The following is a 23,248-nucleotide window of genomic DNA, read 5'->3' as shown; positions in this document are numbered from 1 at the left end:
ATTAAAATTACTTGTCATCGTCCTGAACGAATTCTCCGTCAAGCCAATTCACTGATATTGATTATTTTAATTCCCGCTCTTTTATAACCCCTTATATAGTCATCGTGTGGGTCTCGATAAAAATTTCAAGTTGGAGACATACTCAGCGGTACGATTAGTGCTAACTGTAAAAGTTAACTGCTAATTGGTTTACAGATCCCAAGTAGTTGTATCAATAAATCCACCATATTAAGATCGATAACCGATATAATCAATATGGAGATCTTTTAATGATGGTAACTTAATCTGAACCCTAACCGAGTTCCAAAGTACCGCAGAATAGATTTTCCCACATATACATATATTATGGCATTGATATGAAGGTCAATAAATGTATATCAGTATTCGGGCCATAAATAATTGTATCCTATATCAGCAATATATGCTTAACATACATATACAAATTATTGCCACGTGTATATGTAGTTAAAGTTGAAGATATGAAATCACGGCTGATAAGACTAATCATGGCAAGAATATAGTATATAGAAATTTGCTTTAAAATTGAGAAAACAGCAGGGAGATTTACTTAGTCGCCGAAAGGAGCTGGTCAGCTGCAGTTGCCCTGGAGAAAAGCTGAGAACATGGACACCGAAAAGGATAAAAACGTAAGAGGCTTTGGATCATATCAATATGGAGCTTTTATAATAGATCCATATTTTGGCTTATTTAAATCAGGAACTGGAAATGGATAGCGTTAATACCATCATTGAGCTGTCTGAAAAGGACAAGGCCAGGAAGCAGTTACCCTGGTACTATGCACCAAGCTATCTGCTCATCTGGGTTGCACTTTTCTTTGCCGTGGTTTTTCCGCTCTTCAAATATTTGCCCACAGCCGTGAAGATTGAGGAGGAAGTCAGCAAGCCGGGTCAGTTTGTGGCGGAGCGTGCTCAAAAGATTCTATTGGAGCTGGATAGACTGGGACCCAAGATTGTTGGCGATGAAATGAATGAGAAGACAATGGTGCAATTTATGCTCAAAGAAATTGAAGCGGTTCGTGGAGTAATGCGCAATGATTTGTATGCGATGGAAGTGGATGTGCAACGGGCATCGGGTGCTTATTTGCATTGGGAGATGATCAACATGTATCAGGCTGTCCAGAATGTGATTGTCAAGCTGAGCACGAGGAGTTCCAATAGCACATCCTATCTGCTAATCAACAGTCACTACGATACCAAGCCAGGAAGTGTGGGTAAGTCGGGAAAGTTATCCATTTTTAATTGACTACAAATACTCTTTTTTCAGGTACCGGAGATGCTGGTTTCATGGTGGTAGCCATGTTGGAAACGTTGCGCATATTGGCCACAAATGAGGAAACTTTCCAGCATCCGGTTGTCTTTCTATTCAATGGTGCCGAGGAACAACCGCTTCAGGGTTCCCATGCCTTTATTTCACAGCACAAATGGTCTCCCAACTGCAAGTGAGTAATGTTTTAGTACTGAAATTAAGAAAAATTTTATAAAGAAACCTATCTCTTTAGGGCACTGATCAATCTGGACTCCTGTGGCGCTGGTGGCCGTGAGATTCTCTTTCAAGGCGGTCCAAATCATCCCTGGTTAATGCGAGTAAGTCTTTTGAAACTCACGTAGTCTATCTTTATGCCTTATCAGACTCAATATACTTATTTATTGCTTCAACATCCGCTCATTCATTTTATCAACAATTTTTATCTTGATTTTCTGATTGAAATTATGCAACTTTTATCAATAGCATTACAAGGAAGCCGCCAAACATCCATTTGCAACAACAATGGCTGAGGAAGTATTTCAGGCGGGCATTATTCCATCCGATACGGACTTTAGAATCTTTCGTGACTTTGGTCCTGTGCCTGGTAAGCGATTTCCTTTAACAATAGTGACAATATTGATATATAAAGAATACAGAAATTGAGGAACAAGAATAAGGAACACAAAACTAGAAAACATGTTATTATGAAAAAATATTTAAAAGTAAGGAAGTAAAATTAAGAAAATATGAATACAAATTTAGGAATGATAATTCGATATACTCATCTATTACTTCTCAGGTCTGGACATGGCGGGAGTGTACAATGGTTTTGTCTACCACACAAAGTATGATCGCTTCGATGTTATATCGCGAGATTCGATTCAAAATACTGGAGAGAATTTGCTATCTCTCGTACGTAGTATCTGCAATGCTGAGGAAATGTACGATACTGAGGTAGGTTCGCTTATCGTTCTCTATCTCTATATTCTCAGACTAAAGATAAACCCAATCTTTATTACCTTAGGCACACTCCGAGGGTCATTCAGTGTTTTTTGATTTCCTGGGTCTGTTCTTTGTCTACTATTTGGAATCCACGGGAATTGCATTAAACATTTGCTTTGCTTTTGGTGGACTGATCCTGGTTTGTGTCTCCCTCTGGCGGATGACTAAGACAACAGATCTTAGTGTTGGCTCCGTTGCTGGAGCCTTTGGAATCTTATTCCTCTTGGAGCTGGCTGGATTTTTGCTGGCACTGGGATTGCCGCTGCTTATGTCGGTCTTTTATGATGCCGGCGATCGCACTTTGACCTACCTCACCAACAGTTGGCTTGTGATTGGACTCTTTATTTGCCCATCGCTCATCGGATTGGTTCTGCCGTTTACACTCTACTACACATTAAGACCTAGCGTAAGTGACATTTTTATCTGTGACTGGGCAATGATTTGAGATTAATTTTTAAACAGCAAAAGATACCACACACCTATCACCTGCAAATGGCTGGACATGCCCACTGTGTACTACTTGCTATATTATGCATAATCCTAACAGCAGCCAGTATTCGCAGTGCTTATCTGTGCATGATCTCCCTGCTCTTCTATGTGGGTTCCCTGATCCTCAATTTGCTGACCAAGTTGCATGATCGCGGTAGGTTATTCTTTTGTTCAAGACAGAGTTCTTTATATAACAAAGTATGCATTAAGCAGGCTACTATTGGTCCCTACTGATGTGTGTGTGCCAGGCAATGCCCTTCCTCTACTTCAGCTACATGTTCCACGCTTTCCTTGTCATTACCATTCCAATGACAGCACGTAAGGGCACTGAGGTTAATCCGGACATGCTTATATCACTCATGTGCGCATTGGGCACAATACTTTCCATGGGTTTTGTGGTAAGTCAAGAAGATACTTTTATTATACCCTTTTTAAATTTTAATAAAATATTTAAAATAAAATAAAAGCATATAATTTTATTTGATTATTTTCTTTAATATCATTATTATTACTTCTTTAAGCATCCTGACTTTAATATTTAATTTCCTCTTATTTAATAATTTCCTTTATCATCTTAATTTTTACCCCCTTTAGGCCCCACTTATAAATATTTTCCGAAAACCAAACTGCATGATTGGCGGCCTGGCATTAATAACCTTTATATTCTGCATGATATCGGTGTCGGAAGTGGGTTTCCCTTATCGTCCTAAAACAAATGTGATGCGGGTTAACTTTCTGGTAAGCTCCTTGACTCTTTTTCCCATTCTTTTGTCTAAGATCCACGTGAATTGCAGCAAGTGCATCGGCGATTTTTTGAATACGACGGTTCGCTTAGCTTGGACGATTCCGGCTACTACTTTGACTTACAGGATCGTCGTTTGGAGCAGCCGTTGCGTGACACGATGGACTTTAGTGAAATCATTAGCCTGGAGAACGTGTGCGATTCCCAAATGATGTGTGGTGTTCCCTGCTTCAATCATCGCTGGTGCGAAGCCCGTAAAGCAGCACGTTGGCTGCCTCGAAAGGAAACCGTTCAGGTGCCCGGCACTACAATTCTAGAGTTCCTCAACAAGACGATACTGGATGATGGCTACAAAGTGCGATATCACTTCAAATTAACGGGACCTGCTCGTATGAGTATCTTCCTGAAACCCTTAGATGGCGTAAAGATGCTAGACTGGTCATTTTTGCGGGGAATGCTGGATAAGCCGGGTACTTTCAAGCCACCTTATCACATCTTTTTTGCCTGGGGCATTGACGACTCTCCCATCGATTTTTATCTGGAGTTGGTGGTACGCAAATTTAATATATGTTGTGCATTGGTTTTTATAAAGCTTCTCCCTGCATTTCAGAAGACAAATGGCAACATCAATGAGCCAATGTTTGAAATTGGCATATCTGGCCACTATCTTAGCCAAGTCCACAAGAGGGATGCGATAAGTGAACAGTTTATAGCCGATTTGCCAGATTTTGTGCATGCTATGGAATGGCCAGCTTCCTATGATCGCTATATATATTAACGCTTATAATTCAGAATGATAGAATGTTAAGAATAAACACATTTGTGTATGTAAACCTATAGAAATAGTAAATACATTACAACTCAACTGTTTACTTTTCTTGGTATTGCGCCCATCTTCTCAAAAGAAATAGACAAACAAAGGGCTTAAATTGGGCTATTAAAGCCACTGTCATATGTGACCAGAAGGCACATTTCATAATATACTTTAGACAAACATTTAAGATGAAGCACAGAAACATATGTGTAAATACAAACTGCAGAACTGTTGTATTAGCTGAAGCTGTGACTGCATTTCTTTCTATTATCATTTTAAGATGGGTATAAAAAGTAGTGTCATGCAGCATTGAAAGACACACTTCGTTTTGAACAACAGTCAAACAGTCAAAGAAGTCTCAAAGTCTTAAGTAATAACATGAAGTTCCTAGTGCTTTTATTCCTTGCCGCAACAATGTTGGTAGCAGTGCAGTCCCAGGAAACCGTTGATGAGATCATCGAAAATATTGAAGATGAAATTGCAGATGATGTTGACTACACGTATTCCTATTTATATCCAGATGACTATATTTACGAGGATGATTATTATTACACTGATGACTTTACCACACCGGCACCGCCATTCAAGCAACAACTCATGTCACTGCTGTTCAACAAAAAGTCCGGATAAGATCAATCAAGACTGAGATACTTGAGACCACCGACAACATCCAGCCATTCATTCGTTAAAATGTGAAAATATTATTTCTATTTATTCAAATAAAAACACCAATAACATACAACTAAATTTCAAGTGATGTTTTATTTTGTTTATGACATTTAAATATTATATACACTTTGCTCTTGCCAGGATATCGACATACATATTGCTAAATTTAGTGACATTAAAATATTTCTGAATGATAATTTGTTAAAAAAAATAAGTTTTAATAAATTTTGAAGTTCTTGGTTGACCTTTCTTGCCCCATAAAGACCCAAGAAAATGAGGGCTCATTAACGCCTTTGGTCAAATTGTTTAAATTGAGCGCCTCCCAAAAAGCACGACTGCGTCGAAGTAACCACAACTGCCACCTCCAACAAAGGTCAGCAGACAGACCGACAGACCGACAGACAGACAGACAGACAGACAGGCAGATAGACATGATCATGGTCAGGTGGCGTGGCAACTATAGTACATAGTAGTAATCGTCTAATAGTAATCGTATAATGATGTTGCCGTTGCCGCCTCCACTTGCGATGGCTATTGATGGGACGACTTCAGATTGCGCAATTTTATGTGGCTCCGGTTGTGACTATGCATGTGGTTGTGACTATGGATGTGGATGTGTTTTGTGGCACATCAGAACGTAGCTAATGCTAAAGTTAAATGTCTAAAGATGTAGCTGACAAATTGATTTGAAATGCAATACGTGTTCTTTGAATGCCATCATACAATTTAACCACTCCATCAAAACTGACCAAGATATGATGTAGTACATCGTGGATGATAAACACATTTAATGAGTTGTGGGATTTTTTAAAATAAACATATATTAAATTAAAAATAAGATACAAGAATAAAGGAAATTTATCAGAAACAATTAGGAAAATAATTGAAATATTTATTTTATAATTTTATTTTATTAAAAATCATTGAATATTTAAATAAGAAATAACGTTAAAATTTTTTTTTAAGCACTAGTATTTCTGAATATCTTTAGAATCTTCAATTTACTAATTTATACGTGTATAACAAATAATTCATTAAAAACTTACTCTAATCATTTCTTTAAATTTTATGTAAGAATAAATAAATGAATAAGAATAAATGTTAGAGACAATATGGGAAGTCCATATGAAATATCTAAGAACAAATTTTTTTTATTAATATTAATTATATTTCAATAATCTATAAAAATAATAATAGTTCACAAAAAAGTGAAAAAAAAAATGTATTTCTAATATATATAAATCACAATATTTTTTTAATATGTCAAGTAATGCAATCATTCTTTTCTTTATGCATTTGTATCATTTGATGCGATTTTGCTAATTTATAATTATAATTTTGTTAAATGTAATCACTACCACCCTGGCGCTGAGCGTGTTATAAGTTGTAAACAATTTATCCGACAAATTGCAGATTTATTCATATGGCAACAACACGCGAACAATGCACTTGAAGAGGCTAAAAGAAGAAGATTTAATCATTTTGGGCAGACTGTGAGTTTGGCTTCTGATCTGTGCAACTGCAAAATGCTAAACACTCATCAATGGCCAAGTTGCAGTTGGGCTGCTCTGTTGCAAGTGGCAAAGTGGCAAGAGGCAATCGTAAAGTTCAAGCTGCATTCAGTACAAGTACTCGAACTGGTACTCGTAGTTGTACTCCAATGCTGTGCCACTGATTTAAGTTTTGCTATAAATATGCAAACCTTTGGAGTTGCTGGCCACAGTTACAATTTGAGACGCCGACAGTTTCCACTCCAGTGCCGAAAGACAAGGATACAACTAGCTAATGCAATACCTAGTAAGTCAGTCTATCTGTTAATCCACTTAACTTGGCTAACTGCTAAACTGCTCAAAGCAGCTGTTGACTGTTGCAGCTTTGCTGCTGTGCACAACATACACGAATGCACGACCGCAAGGACCTGCAACAGAGCCGATCAAGATCTTGCGGCAGGAACAGGAGGTCAACTTCGATGGCTCCTACAAATATGGCTATGAGACGGAAAATGGCATCAATGTGGAGGAGGAGGGTTATCTCAAGAATGCGGGCACCGACAATGCAGGACCGGTGAGTCAGTTAATTGTAATGTGACCTGAACATATTTGGCATTTGCAACTGCCTCACGAAATTGCCCCGAGGCTGACAAATTGTTCAAGTCTTGTAATTAACTGCAACTGTGCAATGTACTTTTTTGTATATTTTATATACTCTTTTATTTGGTTGCTCAGTCCGCACAGGGCTTCTTCTCATACACCGCACCCGATGGCACACCCATAAGGATTACCTATGTGGCCGATGAGAACGGCTTCCAGCCACAGGGCGATCATTTGCCCACCGCACCGCCCATACCACCAGCCATACAGAGGGCCTTGGATTACATTGCCACGGCACCACCACAACCAGCTGAGTCGCAGCAGCAGAACACCTTTGCCGCACGCAGAGGCTGAATTCCCAGCCTGAGACGAAGGGAGGCAGAGACAATAAAAAATATTGTTCACATGTACATATATGCAAAATTAATAAACAGTATGAAACGAATAATTATTGAGTTTCTAACCTTTCAAACCCAGATATGCATAAAAAGCAAGTCAACAATGTAGTGAGTAGTTAATGAGATATTGAACTCTGTTGTGATTCAGTAATTGATTACTATAAATACACAAGTTTAAACGACTTCAAGATGCTCTTTTGAGTCGCTCTCCATTTATCTCATATTTTCCCTTAACTCTATTTCGATAATTTCAAACTGTCATAGCTTTGCCAAAACTTTACCGATTTTCATGAGGAACATCATTTTAATTATTATTTATATTTAGTTCCTGCATATTCGCTATTTTCCTTTTTATCTGTACATTTATTTTTTGTAAACTTAATTCAATGTTTGAAAAAACTTATTATGCTCCCGACATATTTGTCAAAAATTATTCAAAATATCCAAATTACGCAGAAATTACCATATTTGCTGCATTAGCTACTAAGTGATCTCATTAATCTTAATGTCCAGAAAAAACGTTGCATACTTTCAGGCATTCGATTAAAGTCTTAGAGCAACTGAGGATCGCTCTGTGTGGTCATCCGGAATCGGGAATGACAAAGCTTGCCAAAAAAAAAAAATTTGTCAATGCTCAAAAAAAGTGTCAGTGTTTCCGTGTCGTCGATGTTGATCATAAGATTAATTCAATTGATCGTCATAAGAAGAATGGCCTATCCGCTTGAATTGGCTCTGCATTCCAGAAAATATGAAGTAAACGCCTCGTAAATCACCACATTTAATAGATCTAGTTTTGACCGCATTGCAATAGTTGTCCGATCGGCTCCGAGTCAGCCGGTTAGATGGTTAGACGATTAACCATTTAGTCATTTATCCACTTGATCATTTTGTCATTTAGCCAGTTGACCATAGCACACATACACAAAAAAAAATAAAGAGTAATGAGTGAATCTTCCAAGTTGCCAAGTGGGCGTTGTGGATCTCATATATAAAGCTCTGATTGTGGATAGAACAGCTCATTGCTGATTAACCATGATGCTGCGTCTAACGGTAAGCTTCACATTTGTTGCCGTTGCCACTCACGGTTAAGACATTTCCCCTTCCATAGACTTTCCTGCTGATCTGCGCTGCCGTTGCGCTGGCCCAGAACGATGGTCGCTATCGTCCTGATCCGGCTGCGTTGCCCATTCTGAGGGCTCGTCCTGCTGCGAACGCCGGTCGCTATTCGGGTGGCAATGATGGACGCTATGTGCCAGGTGGCAACGATGGACGCTACAGTGGCAACGATGGACGATATGTGCATCAGGACAACAAGTACCAGCACGATAATCGTCCTGGCGGCGACTACACGGGCACCAACGATCCCTATAAGGGTGACAAGAACAAGTTCGGTGGTGCTGGACGTGGTGGCGGTGGTGGTGGCGCCAGCGGTGGTGCCAGCGGTGGTGCCAGCGGTGGTGCCAGCGGTGGTGCAACCACTGCTGTGAAGCCACGACCGACTGTGCCACGCGTTGCTCCCGTTGTGGTTGATCAGCGTCCAAATTTGCCACAAGGAACAGGTACAGGCATCGGCAAAGGTGGATTCACTATTCTGCGCCAGGAAGGAGCAGTTCAACCAGATGGCTACAACTATCTGTAAGTGGTGAATTCACATATATCGTCGGTGAATTATTAAGTCGCTTGTCTCTTTGCATTAGCTACGAGACCGAGAATGGCATTCTGGGTGAGGAGAGTGGACGCATTGAGAAGCAGACCGAAGGAGATGCTATCCGCACCACGGGCTTCTATCATTACACCGGAGATGATGGTCTACTCTATCGCGTGGACTATGTGGCTGATGAAAATGGATTTGTGCCCGTTGGTGAGCACATTCCCAAGGTGCCCGCTCATATTCCCAAGCTGCTGGAATATTTGAAGTCGCAGGGAGCATTATAGAGTTTATATTAACATGTTTGTTATTGCATTTATCTGAAAATAAAAGATCTGTACAAAAAGTCACTGCCTTGAAACTAGGAAATTTTATTTAAAATTATTTTTATTATAAAAATCTTCTGGAATGAATATCAATCCCTCAAATGATCAACACCTAAAACATTTCAAATTGATAAGCAATTTTTTTTAAATTGTTCAATCGGCTGTAAGTTTTTAAGTGTTATATGAAATCAAAAGATGTTAAAGAAATTAACAGAATCATTTAATTCATTTATTAATTTAAGGATACATTTGAAATACGCATAATATCATATGTATTTTTAATTTTATTATATTCACAAATTTTTATATATATATTTATAAAACCTTTCAGTTAAGGTTTGGTAGGATGCGTTGTTGTATATATTCCAACACATTGTTAATAGTAGACTGCACTTTGATGGGCTGCAAAGAGAGAGAAATAAATAAAAGATATCTAGAATTCATCATATTTAACTTACATCTTGTTCAGTGTCGATACTCGACTGAGGTTGGGGTTCGATTTGGGGATCGGACTGCGTCTCGTAGTCAATTTGAGACTGTTCCTGAGATTGAGGCTGTTCATAGTTATAGGCTTGAACTGGCTGATGCTGGGACTCCACATCCGTGTCCCACAACTTATTCTCATTCACATATTTGTACTGTTGCTGTTCCTCATTTGTGCCATCCCCATCACGCACCCATTCGAATTGTATAATCTGCCAGCCCGTGCCATTGTAATTGAAGTCAATCATGAAGCGCAGATGATCCCTTGGTCCCAGTGCAAACTCATCATTAGCTGCCTGTAGACTGGCAGCCAACTGCTGCTCCGCCTGTCTGAAGATGCCCCGCAAATCATTCGCATAGGGCTGACCACGATCGCCGTAGCCTCCATCGTAGGGTCTCGGATCGTGACGATATTTTCCGCTGTTATCTGGTATATACCAACCGCCGGCTCCGTGCAGTTGATGGACATAGTGACCTGGTCTGGCTGGAGCCGTGGGAAGCGGTGCTGTCTCATCATCGGATCCTTCTGCTCGATCCTGAGCCAAGAGCAGCAGTGCAAGGAACAAGCTTCTGTACATTTCGACACGTTAAATGCGTTTAAATGCAGCTAATCCAATCGACTGGCCAGGTTAGTTTTTAATTCTGTATTAATTGATTGTGGGTAGCTAATTAATTGTCTGATTTTATGTACAAGATGTCACCGCTTAATTATTTAATTTGCAAACTTAGCACTCGGGTAGACGCTCCACAAGTCAGTCATTGAAATTCTTTGCATACTAACGAGCCGTAATGTGATTTCAAAGATATATCTGTAATGCAACTAGTTTGCATTGCTTATGACCTTTTGGACTCCAGCGAAAATCTGTAATCTGAGCGGAACCAGTAAAAATATTGACAGCTCTCTGGTAATCCGATCCGATCCGTTGAACCCAACACAACAGGTGACAACGAAACACATACTAAAAAGAGAGTATGTATGAAAAACAATTTAAAAGACAATATGCAGATTAAAGTATACCATTCCTCACTCTCTAAGCCGATCACAGATTACCAATGTTTTCCATCGATCAACTGAACTTTTAATATTATACCACACCTAAAAAGTGTATTTAATCGTCTTAAAAATATTATCATATGTATACATATGTCGGAAGTTTTGGAAAGCAGACGAGAATTAAACTGTTGAATTTCCGCTCTCGCGGCAATTTGTTAACATTTCAACGGATTTGATAGGATTAAAGTTAATAAGTGTCGTTTAAATCAAATTTAACGCTCATAATAAACAATAAAACGATCATTTGTCTTAATGGGCATTAATAATAACTGACGATCAATCAAAACATGTGGTCAGCTGTCATCAATCATCAGCCAGTTTTGGTTTAGACATTAAAAAAAATATATGATGAAAACCAGTCAAAATCAAAAGCGTATACGCCCTTAAAGTTGGTAGCTAAAGCGATTATTAACTTTGAACTTGTTCAGAGAACTTTAACCTATTACCTTGCAGTCCAATATAAAGAATAGAACAGCAATTTGAAATAAATTCAAATTATCTAAATTAACGAAATTTAAATCAATTGAGAGGAAAAAATAATGATTTTGAAATATATTTTCTGGAGGATAAAAATAGGAGATGGTGGTAAATTTTCAAGTTTTCTAATATAGCAAAACTAAAATGAAGAATCAATTTAAAGGTCGAATTATGAACAAAAAGATGTTGCTTATCAAAATCGGTAGAGATTTGACAAAGTTATGACGAATCAATCTTATGAATATCAATAAATATACACGTAAAAAAATATCACATACAAATGTGGCTGGAAAACATTGAAAAGCTTTTAATGTTGGACCTAAACATGCAGTAAAACGGCCTATAAAACTGAATACGAAACATTTTTTAAACTTGGGCAGAATATTTTGTTATAGATTGTGCTGAATTAAAATAATAAAAAAAAATACCTAAGGCTATGGTTCAATACGATGCACGTTTAATAAACGATTGACTGTTCAATTGTTGTTTATGTAAATTTTATTATACCTGGAATCTTTAAGAAACAATAAAATATTTAAGACTCACACACACATACTTAAAAGCGCATTCACACATTTGTCAATAAGTATGTTAGTATTTAGATGTATTATTATTTAAGCCCGATGAGTTTTGGCTGTGTTAATTCAAACAATATCGCGCGTAATTTGGTGCTTGGCAATTAATGAATTTCAAATTGTTGTGAACTCATTTGGCGCTTCTCTCTTCCTCTTAATATATACAATATGTAATTACTTAAAAGTGACAAATGCTTCCAGAATTCATTGGCCGCAAAAACCATTCGAAGCTGACGCCAATTTAATTTTTTTTCGACAGCTACAAAAATATTTAATTGCAATTTTGCGGTGGCGCCCAATGGCCTAGACGATAATTCCTGTTAACTAAAAGTGTCCCTTGGCTATACAAAATAACACAACCTTGAACTTGGCTTTACATGAAATTGAAATTCCTTTAGGCTGACACAATAAAATTTCAGTTTAATAATAAACAAACAACCGAATAAAAACAAGAAAATAAATAAATAAACATTTCAATGTTTCACACTTGGGCAAGCTGTGAATTTATTTAGATGGGATTTTTCCTTTTTATCTCAGATAACATTAAAGACAAGATAAAACATTAATATTTAATTTATTTAGCACCTACTGATAAAATCATGCCAAAGCCGAAAGCTCTCCAAAATTTATAACAGTATCGGATTACGTCGGTGCTTTGAACCTTTCTGATATTTGTAAGTGTTATCTACACAGCTCTACGCCCACAGGCAAATATATATAAATGTAAATACAAATAAGTGTATATGTAAGGATATAATATACAAGACAAGGCTTCTATCTAATTAAGCAATTGGTAATTTGTTGTATTGTTCCAAGTGCGGTTCGTGCGACGCCTTTAACAAAGATTTAAGATCAGCGTTTACATTGTATTTTGTATTTAGTAAATTAATTCGCTGTGCAAAACAACAAATACATACAATTAGTGCCACAAATCATTTCATTTAATTGATTCAATTAAATGTGCATACACCAAGTGTTACCAAAAGTCATTCATCTATTCGCAATCGGCTACCATTTCGCATACGGGTGCAAAACTCGCTTCTGCTGACATTATTTATAGGCATTCCTTAAATGAGAAACTCTACAAATTTAATTTAATATATAGACAGAGTGATAATTAAACAAACTTAAATGAACTCCCCACAGGCAGATTGCAAACCGGCTGCAAAAGCAAATACAGCAGAGTTTTACTTATACAAAGATTTTTGATTCTGATTCAGTCATCGAAGTCGAAACCCACGCTTAAAGTAATTTAATCAATTTATGGGTAAAGCCTCAATACTGGCCCTATAAAATTTCAATTGCCGAATTCAGGTGAAAATACTCATAAATCATAAGTGTTTAGAGATGTTTCGAAGCTTAAAATTCATTGCATCGAATGCCTTGACATTGACATGTACAAGGTCGTCAAACATTATGACTGTTTTAAACTGGAGAAAATTCTATGTTCCTTTAAGTAGTCGCAATGACTGAATTGCAAAACATATTTAAGCTTAAAACGAGAAATGATTCAGAAAAAATTAAAATCCTATCGAGCTTTACTTTATAAATATTTCTTTAAAAGCAACTAATTTTAATGACCAAGAATCAAGATTCATACTAAGAATTTCTAAAAGAATAATGAAATACGTTCAGATAAAAGAAAAATGTCAAAGATATATAATTTTTGACATATATTATTTATGTAAATTGATTAGGTAATATAATAAAAACATATAGAGATTAAAAGTCCGACCCACATAATGTTGTGGCGTAAGTAAATAATAATAGCATATAAGTATAATAAATAATAGCAATTTATATACAGTTAGTCTGAAAGAAGTATGAATATAAAAACAAAAATAAATTTAAACCTAACCGGACGTTTAGTCACTCAGCGTAAAATTATGTGATATGCTGAAGTCGCGTACCGAGTAACTAGTTCTTATTGAGACTTCTTGCTGGGAGCTTGTACTCGTACTTAATTTATCAAAGTGCATTCTTATAATACTCGTACTATAACATAATGATATGCTGTAGTCTTAAACTGTTCTTTGGTGTCGCAGTAGTAGCAACTGTTTGGAGATGTTGCCCAGCAGTAGAGATAATGGAATGCTATCAATGTGAAGGGATATTTTCATACAGTGATAAATCAATTCCGGGGTGCTCACAACTCAGAAATACACCCAAGTTCAAAGTACAGTGTCCCCATTCCACGATGTGTCTGACAGAAGTGCATACCCTAAATTTACCCCATGGAACGAAGCGGACAATAGAGACGAGAGGTTGTGCCAATCAGTTAAATGAGACGGATGTTTTAAGGGAAAAGAATTGGGTAAAAGTTAAATCCATAGAAGAGCCCTATAAGGTTGGGTGCGTGGAGAGGAAATCGGACAATATGTTGACAACAACGATTCATGAATGCTATTGCCGAGGCAACTTATGCAACTCGGCAACTAATCTGAATTTAAACAGCCAGGCCGCTGAGCTCAATCTGAAGAGCCTAGCAACTGATCTCAATCTGAACAGTCTGGTCAAGATAATATACGTAATGTTCCTGTTAAGCAGCTTACGGCTAATCACTGCTATCTAAATGTTCAATTAAAATTGAATTACCCTGGTATATAATCGCAGGGAAATGTCTCTAAATACTTGAATAAATTAATTAAACAAGCAATTCCGCACTCTATCATTAATTAATTTAAAGAAGATTATAGATTAATGTTGCATTACGATAAATAAAATGTTAAACCAACGAGAATCTTCGTTTTTCAAGTTTCAGTTTACTTTAAGCAAGAAATACATTGAAGAAAGTGTGAAATTCTTTTGGCCAAAATGTGAATCAAGGTCAATGCCAACACTGAATCAGCGGGAAGCCGTATAAAGTCAATCTGAGCAGCCAAATTGGACTTGTAATTGATTAAAAGAAAACATACTTATTTATTTATCAAGTATTTGTGATTTTTATGAATGCCACAATTGTATTAAGTATACGTATGAGTATGATTCAAATCTAAAATATAAATAATACATATAAAACAACTTAAATTCCAGCCACGCGACGTGATTCACAGTGCGAGAGTTTTAGGAGATGTAATTCGGGTATGAGTCGATTGAGCTCGGCTTGGATCGGATTTCGGTCTCGATCTTGGTGTCGGTTTCACATTTGTGGGTTCAGTGTACGACCTTTGCAGTGCAGTGACTGTGACTAAAACCCGCCGTCACCAAAGTCCCGCTCCTCAGGATTACGACCTGGCTCTGACTCTGTCTCTGACTGAGGCTTTGGCTTTTTAATCACTGTTTATGTTTATTGTTGCAATTAATCCCCTTAAGCCGGCAAACAACAACAAGAACTATAAAAAAAGATATGCTTAGCAACTGAAGATGCAATGTGGATTATGTTCGCAGTTAAGCACTATCAAAATACCGTTAAGTTAAGTTAAATCAAGTTAAGGCAAGTTAAGTTAAGGACACATACCAAGCCACATTGTGGATGTCAATGTTTGCTACACAATTAAAATCAATTTTGTCAACATTTTTCTTCGTCGTCTGTAGCTGATTTCGATTTTAATTCCGGTTCTACATACATACATTCTCATATGCTCATATGGGGGAACCAAGCCCCAGACGCAGCTTCAGATACAACTTCAGATTCAGATTCAGATAAATTAATGCATTTCACATTGCGGCAGGCGCGCGCAATATGTTTTTTGTTTTTTTTCTGTTTATTGTTTAACTTTTATTGTTGATTTTATTTGTTGTTGTTTCCGTTGATTTTGATAATTTATGATTTCATTACAGCACTTTTATGGCGCTTCCGAGTGCCTCAGGTAGTTGTCTTGGATACAATCTGCATCAACGATGTTGTCATCGTTTCCAGTCCCAACTACAACAATGTGATACAATTCAGAGCAACCTAGTAATAATAAAATATATATATCCTGTAATTACATTTAACAAAGAATGAAAGTAACAGAAATATAGCAGCCTAAAATCAGAGATTCACATTTTCAAACTACATCTTAAAATTTAAGATTTAATTAATATAATAATGATATAAATAGATTTGCTTGCACTAATGCTAAGTGACGTTTATCAAAGTATGCTAATAACTAAAGCTAAAATGTTTAATACAAATATTTTAAATATTTTTTATATTTCTTTTAGAAATAAATTCTATATTTAATTATGAGTTGTTCTAATAACTTAGCTAGAACTTGTGTAATACAATCAACCAAATAACATATATGCTACTTATTTTAGATAAAATTTAGATAATTATACGCGTGGTGTAATTAGATTTAGTACCATTTTAAATATCTAGCTTATTTTTTGTAATATAATAACTGAAAGCTATTTTTTTGTAAAGAATATTTAGAATTAAAGTATCTCTTATTAAGTTGAGAATAATTCTCGATAAATAAGGAGCTAGACATCATACTTATATGTATAATTGACCACACATTTTACAACAATGTTATTAACCTTTGTAAGATCCAAGACTAAGATTTTTAAATTATATTCAAGTAATGACAGGAATATTTTCTTGAGTTCAATAAATATTTTAATGCATTTCGTATACTGAACTTGGTTTATTGTAAAAATATAATTAAAAATAATGATTCGTTGCTAACTATTCACACTATTTCAGGAGAAAACGAATAACGCTTTCTTAAGGAAAATTACAAAAATTCCCAGCAATGCGTCATTTCGTGTGGTGGAGTCCTTCATTGGTTCTTAGAAGCGTCAATGAATTGAAGGCAAAGCAATATATTATTTATGTATAACTGATGAATGCCAAGGTGCAATGGCTTAAAGCCCAATAAATTGCGCAAATTATTTAATTGAATTAATTAGTAATTAAAATTATTGTTAAATATGCAGTCATTTTAATAAAGCGCACAATTCACTCCAACAAATATCAAAATTAATACATAAATAAAAATGTGTATGTGCATAACGAATAATAAAAACAATAACCAAATTAGCAACAATAAGAAGCAGAGATCGTCATGTGTCTAAATTAAAGGGAGCGCAGCTCAAGACGTTTTTCGTACTCATATTGAACTGAACTGAGTTGAACCTAAGAAAAAATAAAAAACAATACCGAACAATCGAATCTTTAGCCGAAACGCTCTCAAATTGAGGAGCAAATGAGGCTAACTACCTCTCCCAAAAGATGCGAGAATTTAGGCGTGCCAATGAGAATATGAGAATGTGAGATGCGAGATGCGAGATGCGAGATGAGAAAACCGAGATGCGAAGTGCGAGTTGCGAAATGCGCTCACTGCGTACTTGGCACATTTCTATATAAATCCGGTGTGCCGAAACGGAAACCAAACATTCCTGTTGCAGCAGCAGTCGCACCAACGACTTCAGGACTTTAACGCAAGAGTATAATACTCAAGGATCTTAAAACTTATCAAATTTACCCAAATATAAAACATAAATTAATAAACGCAAAAATGTTTGCTAAATCAGTTCTAAGCGTTTATGTGATTGTGGTGAGTAAAGTGACAAAAAGGAACAAGGAAAAAGGACAAAAAGTGCAAAGTGTTTAAATAACAAAGACATTGACAATAATACAAAGATTACGCATACGCCAAGTTGACACCAAAATCAATTAGACACCTGAACCTGAAACAATTCGTGCCAAGTCAGTTTAAATTTAATTTCATGGCAATGCAGGCGTTGCTATGTCTCACATTTGATTTGAATCAAAAGCAATTCTTCGATATTCACGAACCTCTGAGTTATTAATAACACTTCAAACGCCATGAAATACCATTTTTATTAGACATACAAAAAATAAACTGATAAAAACATTTTGTTGGTTTCTGCGCGTGTTCATTGGCATTTATTGTTTTTGCTGCGTTTTACACTTCCGGTCGAGCTAATTGAGCTGTGAACGAGACTAGTTAATAAGCCAAATACCATTTATGAGTATATACTTTATTTTTTAATAAAATTTTTGTGTGTTTTTCTTTGCTTTGCAGGCCCTTGTTGCAGTTAGCCGCAGCAATCCCGTTGATAACAATGGCAAGTATACGGTTTCAGCGACAAATTCTAACGACGGCCAATATCAAGCCCAAGATGATGGACGGTATCATCCGAGTGCAAGAGATGAAGGTATTTCGGCATTGCAATTGTGTTTCTAAATACTTGGTTTTGATACCCAGCTGTTGTATCCGCCTACTGCATGTTGAAGCCGCCACTAACAACAACAACAACGAGTTCCAACGAAAAGAAAAAAACACACAAGCACTCTAACAATAACCTCAATAATATAATAATACCCATATCTGAACTCACTGATAACCCAATAATTTAATAAGCTCTGATAACAGCAAGGTTCAAGTTCAAGCTGAGATTTTCGGTTTGTTTTGATAAACACGCAGCAAATTCAAAAATTTTAATCTTTGGCTATACTGAAAATCTATGCTGACTTTATTGTGTCGTATACTAACCCCAGATAACCTATTTTTACAACTTTCTCGTATATTGTATATTAAAATATTATTTCTTATAGGCCAAGGGGGCTATATGGATTCTTTAGGTAAACATCAAAGTTAATAAAACACAATACACATGTATCATAAGCACAAAATTTTAAAAGATAATCTAAAAAAAAAAAAATTTGATTTATTGCATTTAAAATTTCCCTTATAATTCTTAAGGAATCGAAGCAATTGATATTCTTTTTCTATAATTATTTCAATAACAATTTTGTATATTTTGGTTTATATCTTCGGCTATTTCGATTAACTCGCAATTGTATTTAGTAGTCTAACTAATTATTGACCTTCTGCACGAAGTACTTACTAGTAAATACTCATTATACACACTCACACACAACCACTCAAATGCTTTGGAAATTACGCTTAATTCTAAGACACATTTCTTATTTCATTTTTGTACAGGTCGTTATCATCATATGCCACAGCCTTATCAGCATGTGAGTGATAATCGTGAACTTGGCGTTTATCATCACATCCCCAACCCATACGATGGTGGCTATGGACCCTATGCCGGTCTCAATCTGCCCTATATCCATGACGCCAGACCATACAAGTAAGTAACAACAAAGTATAGTATGTATTATTATTGTATTTAATGTCCGTTTAATTCCACATAGCCACGATCTGTACACAGTAAGTAAAGCCGAGTTTAATGTACCAGAAATCCGCTTGGAATACGGCTTTCCCGATCATGAACCACAAATCGACACACAAACTCATTACCAGCCGAATGAATACTAAAGCTCAAAATCCCGCAAAACAAAACAAATTATAGTATTAGGAATGAGATACCCCGTCCCCCTCCACGCTTTCATAACTAAATCAACATAACAATCCAAGAAGCCATTAATTCCAACCGATTCCCGTTTCCTGATAATTCCCAATGCGTTGCATGAATTCCACATTCTGCCTGCACATGCATGCCTTACACCAACACACACATATACACCCACAACACACACAACAAAACACCCAATACTCAACCACACGCACATGCATAAAAAAAAGCCTGCAAATATGATGAGAGTGTTATTAAACAAGTACCAACAACCACAACACAGTCGACAACAACAACCACAACGAAGAAACCAACAACAACAACGGAACGCACCACTACAACAACGACAACAACAACGACCACGCCACGCCCCATTGTCTTCAACTACGATGACGAGGGACGCCATAAGATTCTGAACCAGGAAGACGCCCGAAAACACGACAAATACGATCATGCGTAAGTTGAAGAGCAACTATTTATTAATCATTATCATAAAAAAATATTAATTTGAGCATAATCAAATTGCACTAGCAAAAGAGAACTGTTAATGATGATGTAAAATCTCACAAACATTGAAAATATTAATTTAAATTTCATAAGCATTGGCTAATAAATTTAAATTTCATTGACACTAAAAGAGTTAATTAAGTTTTAAAGCCTTGAAAAATAGAGTGAATTTTCACTAGCATTTAAAAATTGAAACAAATGAAATTTTAATAGCAATGAAATTTACTAGCCAAAAAGAAAGAAATAAGTTGCACTAGCATTAAAAATATTAATAAAATTTCGCTAGCATTAAGTATTAAATAAAATTTTGCTGGCATTGGAAAATTATATTATATATCACTATTATTAAAAATTTAATGAAACGAACACTTCAATAGCATTTACAAAATGAAATAAAACAAAAATGTTTGTTCCGTCACCTACTTATAATGAAAACTAAATTTCATTAACATACTTTTCCTCTCTTTCTCTCTTCAAACAGTTTCCTGACCGAGAATGGTATCTATGGCGAGGAGCAAGCGAAACTGCATCATACCGGCGGAACACATGCCAAGGGATTATTTGAATACACCGGTGACGATGGCAAGTTGTATCGCGTCAATTACGCTTCCAATGATGGTGGATTCATGCCTGAGGGTGAGCACATTCCCACTCCTCCCCCAATTCCCGAGGCCATTGCCCGTGCCCTGAAATATGTGGAGGAACAGCACAAGGCCAATGGAGATAAGCCATTGTTCGATCATCGCGGTTTCCGTATCAATCACATGAAGGACATCAAGGCCGAGCTCAAGAAAATACATCTGGAGGAAATGCCCAAGGAACTGAGCGATCAGATTCTCATGCTGCAGCACGAGGTCGAACTGGCCGAGGAGGAGGAGGAGCGTGAACTTCTCGAGGAGGCGGAACGAAACCGTGCTTATTAAATCAAAGTCGATTCGGAATGTGCGATCCACAACGCGGTGTACTCATCAAAAGCCATAAGGATTGTGTTAGGTCCTAACACCTTCCTACCCCCCACAACCCCCAACACCCTATATCCTATAAAAAATTACCCCACATTCCCATGCATTTGCCGCCCGCAACTGGCAAAAATATAACAAGCCATTAAAAAATAAAAAAAAATAATAATAATAATGGAAATCAAGTGGACACTAAAGATTTGCTACTTGTCCACATAAGTTAAAATGTTAATATTGTATTTATTTATCATTATATCAAAAACTAAGCTATTTAATTTTGTGTTATGAATTTACAAACATTTATTTTTTATATGAATTAAATAAACATAAATCATTATTTGTTACATAAATACCCAATGATTATTTTTGTCATTCGTATAGCCTATAGAACTATGATTATTTCCCATTTCAATGGCAAGCTTACAAATCTTAAGTATTCATGACCTAAATAATGGAAACAATGGGCAAAGTTCAAATGATAATGAAACCAAAACTCAAATGATTAAATACGAATTCATAAATGAGTTTAATGAACCCAAACAAATATGATTACCCTGTAAAAGGCATTTAGATTTCTTAGAACCTTTTGTCAGCTGTTTAGGCTGAGAGAAATCACTCGATAAAATTTATAAATATATTTTTTTTTTCTTTTTTTCCTTATTAGATTAAGCGTTGAATCCATACAATACATAAATTTATAAATATAAACTCAAAAAGACTTTAATGAAAGTCTGTCGAAGTAAGGAGATATCTCAAACTGTAGGGCTTATCAATTTCATTTGCCCAAAACATCAAATATGATCAATAGCTTTCTATTGATCTCTTGCAAATTAAATTATAGTCAAGTATATAGGGTATATTCTTATCAGACAATTTTGACTACAAATGTCTTAATTGTTCTTCATTAAGTAAAATATAATGTATAGGGCATTTAATCTTCTGTATGTCAAAACATTTTTACTTATACGTACTAAGTAACAAATTCAATAAGCGAAAATTTGAATAAATTTTAAATTTATCTCATTTTTTTATAAAAGCGTCAATGACCAGACGAATTAAACGTCTGTTCTGGAATTAATAATTAAACCAAATTATATATATTTTGTTGTTGAGTTCACCTTAATACAGGGTATCTTCGATTTGTGCACACCCACTTAAACTATGCTTTATTGGCTTAACGATCAACTGCTTGCCTCAGCTTTTATTATATTTAAAGCACACTTTTGTGCTTAACTATAAATAGTTATAGTTAGGCGAATCGCGAACTTCTCAAAAAGCTTTAAATAAATTGGTCAAGAGAAAAAAAAACAAGATTTAATATACTTATGCTAATTCGAACTGGCCAATAAACTGCCTCAAGCTGGTCGCCATTTTCCATTCTCGAATTTTTTAAGTCTCATCTTGTATTGGACTCTTTATTTGTATATATTTTTTATATAACCCATCCACTTATCATAGTATTTAAACATTTCTCCACCCAGTAAATGATTTCTTTTAGTTTTTTGTGGTTTTTATTAAAGTTTTTTGGGCTAAAATACATTGTTATTAAATAAGTCGAAAGACTAGATGTATTTAGTGCCTGGTATAGACCACATTGGCTGGAGGTGGTTGGTTGGCGTAGAAAGCGGAATTTGGACCATCATCTAAAAGAGAAACCTAAGTGAAAGATATTCCAATGAGAAGAGTTCAAGATACTTACAGGTGATAACGGGACGGAAACCGTTGGCATCCGCTAGATACTTGACACCGACGCGAAGTCCTTCAGGGGATATATAAGAATAGGCGCCCTCGACCTGTTCCTCCTGCTGACCGTTGCCAATGTAGACGGGATTGCCCTGCTCCTCACCATGAATTCCGTTCTCGGTCTCGTAGCTGTAGGAATAGGCACCTGAACCAGTGTTGGGTTCATTCGATTGCTCGACAGCACGGGCCACAGCATTGGCAATGTAGGGATTGTACTTCTTGTAGAAGTTATCGTAGTAACGACGCTGATTGTACAAGTCGCGGTTTTTGTAGTACAGATCCCGGTAGAATGGATTGTTTAGGTACGGATTGTATTGGCGTTGAGCACTGCAGGCCACCAGGACGAGAGCCAACACAAACAGACAGCAAGACTGCACAAAGATACATTAGTTTTGATTATTTATACTGTTATCATGTTATCCTTTCACTTTAAGCACTATCACAATTGGCATAAGTTTAATCCTCGGGTTTGATTTACCAATTTTAAAGACATTCTGGAAGAATTCACGGCTCGTTCGCTACTTCAACGTTGATCTATTAAATGAAACTGTAACAGAGCAGATTTTGACAGCAGCATTTATAACGACTTGAGGCTCTTTTCGGCAATAGCATTAAATTTGAGACTATAAATTCATTATATTCGGTCAACGCTCAACTCTTATAACATTGACAACTGAAATTCAATCTTGGCAGATGCTGAAAGTCTTTTTTGTCGGATTTGCTAATTTCCG

At 36.2% G+C, this 23,248-nt stretch overlaps 6 protein-coding genes across 8 annotated transcripts; 4 read left to right on the top strand and 2 right to left on the bottom strand.

Annotated features, from left to right (window-relative positions):
* Positions 1-574: 574 nt before the first annotated feature.
* LOC117785156 (endoplasmic reticulum metallopeptidase 1-like) lies at positions 575-4,371 on the top strand. Its single transcript, XM_034623061.1, has 12 exons — positions 575-647; positions 718-1,231; positions 1,285-1,459; positions 1,520-1,604; positions 1,750-1,870; positions 2,066-2,220; positions 2,291-2,674; positions 2,731-2,911; positions 2,971-3,155; positions 3,352-3,495; positions 3,552-4,049; positions 4,110-4,371. Exons 1-12 carry the CDS (start codon positions 624-626, stop codon positions 4,275-4,277), a joined length of 2,634 nt encoding a protein of 877 aa, XP_034478952.1. The 5' UTR covers positions 575-623; the 3' UTR covers positions 4,278-4,371.
* A 2,361-nt stretch (positions 4,372-6,732) lies between these two features.
* Positions 6,733-7,453, top strand: LOC117784384 (endocuticle structural glycoprotein ABD-4). Its single transcript, XM_034622107.1, has 3 exons — positions 6,733-6,779; positions 6,840-7,046; positions 7,208-7,453. The coding sequence occupies exons 1-3, from the start codon at positions 6,768-6,770 to the stop codon at positions 7,424-7,426; spliced, it is 438 nt and encodes a 145-aa protein (XP_034477998.1). The 5' UTR covers positions 6,733-6,767; the 3' UTR covers positions 7,427-7,453.
* A 1,034-nt stretch (positions 7,454-8,487) lies between these two features.
* Positions 8,488-9,466, top strand: LOC117783613 (larval cuticle protein LCP-30). 2 transcript variants are annotated; one of them, XM_034621076.1, is made up of 4 exons: positions 8,488-8,520; positions 8,579-8,891; positions 8,922-9,105; positions 9,168-9,466. In XM_034621076.1, exons 1-4 carry the CDS (start codon positions 8,503-8,505, stop codon positions 9,403-9,405), a joined length of 753 nt encoding a protein of 250 aa, XP_034476967.1. In that variant the 5' UTR covers positions 8,488-8,502; the 3' UTR covers positions 9,406-9,466. The 2 variants fall into 2 exon arrangements, with proteins under 2 accessions (XP_034476967.1, XP_034476966.1); XM_034621075.1 differs by having other exon boundaries at positions 8,579-9,105.
* A 244-nt stretch (positions 9,467-9,710) lies between these two features.
* LOC117784141 lies at positions 9,711-10,521 on the bottom strand. Its single transcript, XM_034621796.1, has 2 exons — positions 9,903-10,521; positions 9,711-9,846 (listed from the first exon to the last, which is right to left on the bottom strand). The coding sequence occupies exons 1-2, from the start codon at positions 10,503-10,505 to the stop codon at positions 9,772-9,774; spliced, it is 678 nt and encodes a 225-aa protein (XP_034477687.1). The 5' UTR covers positions 10,506-10,521; the 3' UTR covers positions 9,711-9,771.
* Positions 10,522-17,417: 6,896 nt separating this feature from the next.
* Positions 17,418-21,049, top strand: LOC117784127 (larval cuticle protein LCP-30). 2 transcript variants are annotated; one of them, XM_034621779.1, is made up of 7 exons: positions 17,418-17,516; positions 18,009-18,141; positions 18,542-18,568; positions 18,933-19,083; positions 19,148-19,163; positions 19,592-19,764; positions 20,297-21,049. In XM_034621779.1, the coding sequence occupies exons 1-7, from the start codon at positions 17,478-17,480 to the stop codon at positions 20,736-20,738; spliced, it is 981 nt and encodes a 326-aa protein (XP_034477670.1). In that variant the 5' UTR covers positions 17,418-17,477; the 3' UTR covers positions 20,739-21,049. The 2 variants fall into 2 exon arrangements, with proteins under 2 accessions (XP_034477670.1, XP_034477671.1); XM_034621780.1 differs by lacking the exon at positions 18,542-18,568.
* Positions 21,050-22,266: 1,217 nt separating this feature from the next.
* LOC117784796 (endocuticle structural glycoprotein SgAbd-2) lies at positions 22,267-23,050 on the bottom strand. Its single transcript, XM_034622617.1, has 3 exons — positions 22,996-23,050; positions 22,474-22,888; positions 22,267-22,417 (listed from the first exon to the last, which is right to left on the bottom strand). The coding sequence occupies exons 1-3, from the start codon at positions 23,008-23,010 to the stop codon at positions 22,347-22,349; spliced, it is 501 nt and encodes a 166-aa protein (XP_034478508.1). The 5' UTR covers positions 23,011-23,050; the 3' UTR covers positions 22,267-22,346.
* Between the last annotated feature and the right edge of the window lie 198 nt (positions 23,051-23,248).

This window comes from Drosophila innubila (assembly GCF_004354385.1).
Source record: "Drosophila innubila isolate TH190305 chromosome 2R unlocalized genomic scaffold, UK_Dinn_1.0 1_C_2R, whole genome shotgun sequence".
Classification (NCBI taxonomy): Eukaryota; Metazoa; Arthropoda; class Insecta; order Diptera; family Drosophilidae; genus Drosophila; species Drosophila innubila.
The sequence above is the reverse complement of the archived record's forward strand: the minus strand, read 5'-3'. Positions and strand labels throughout refer to the sequence as shown.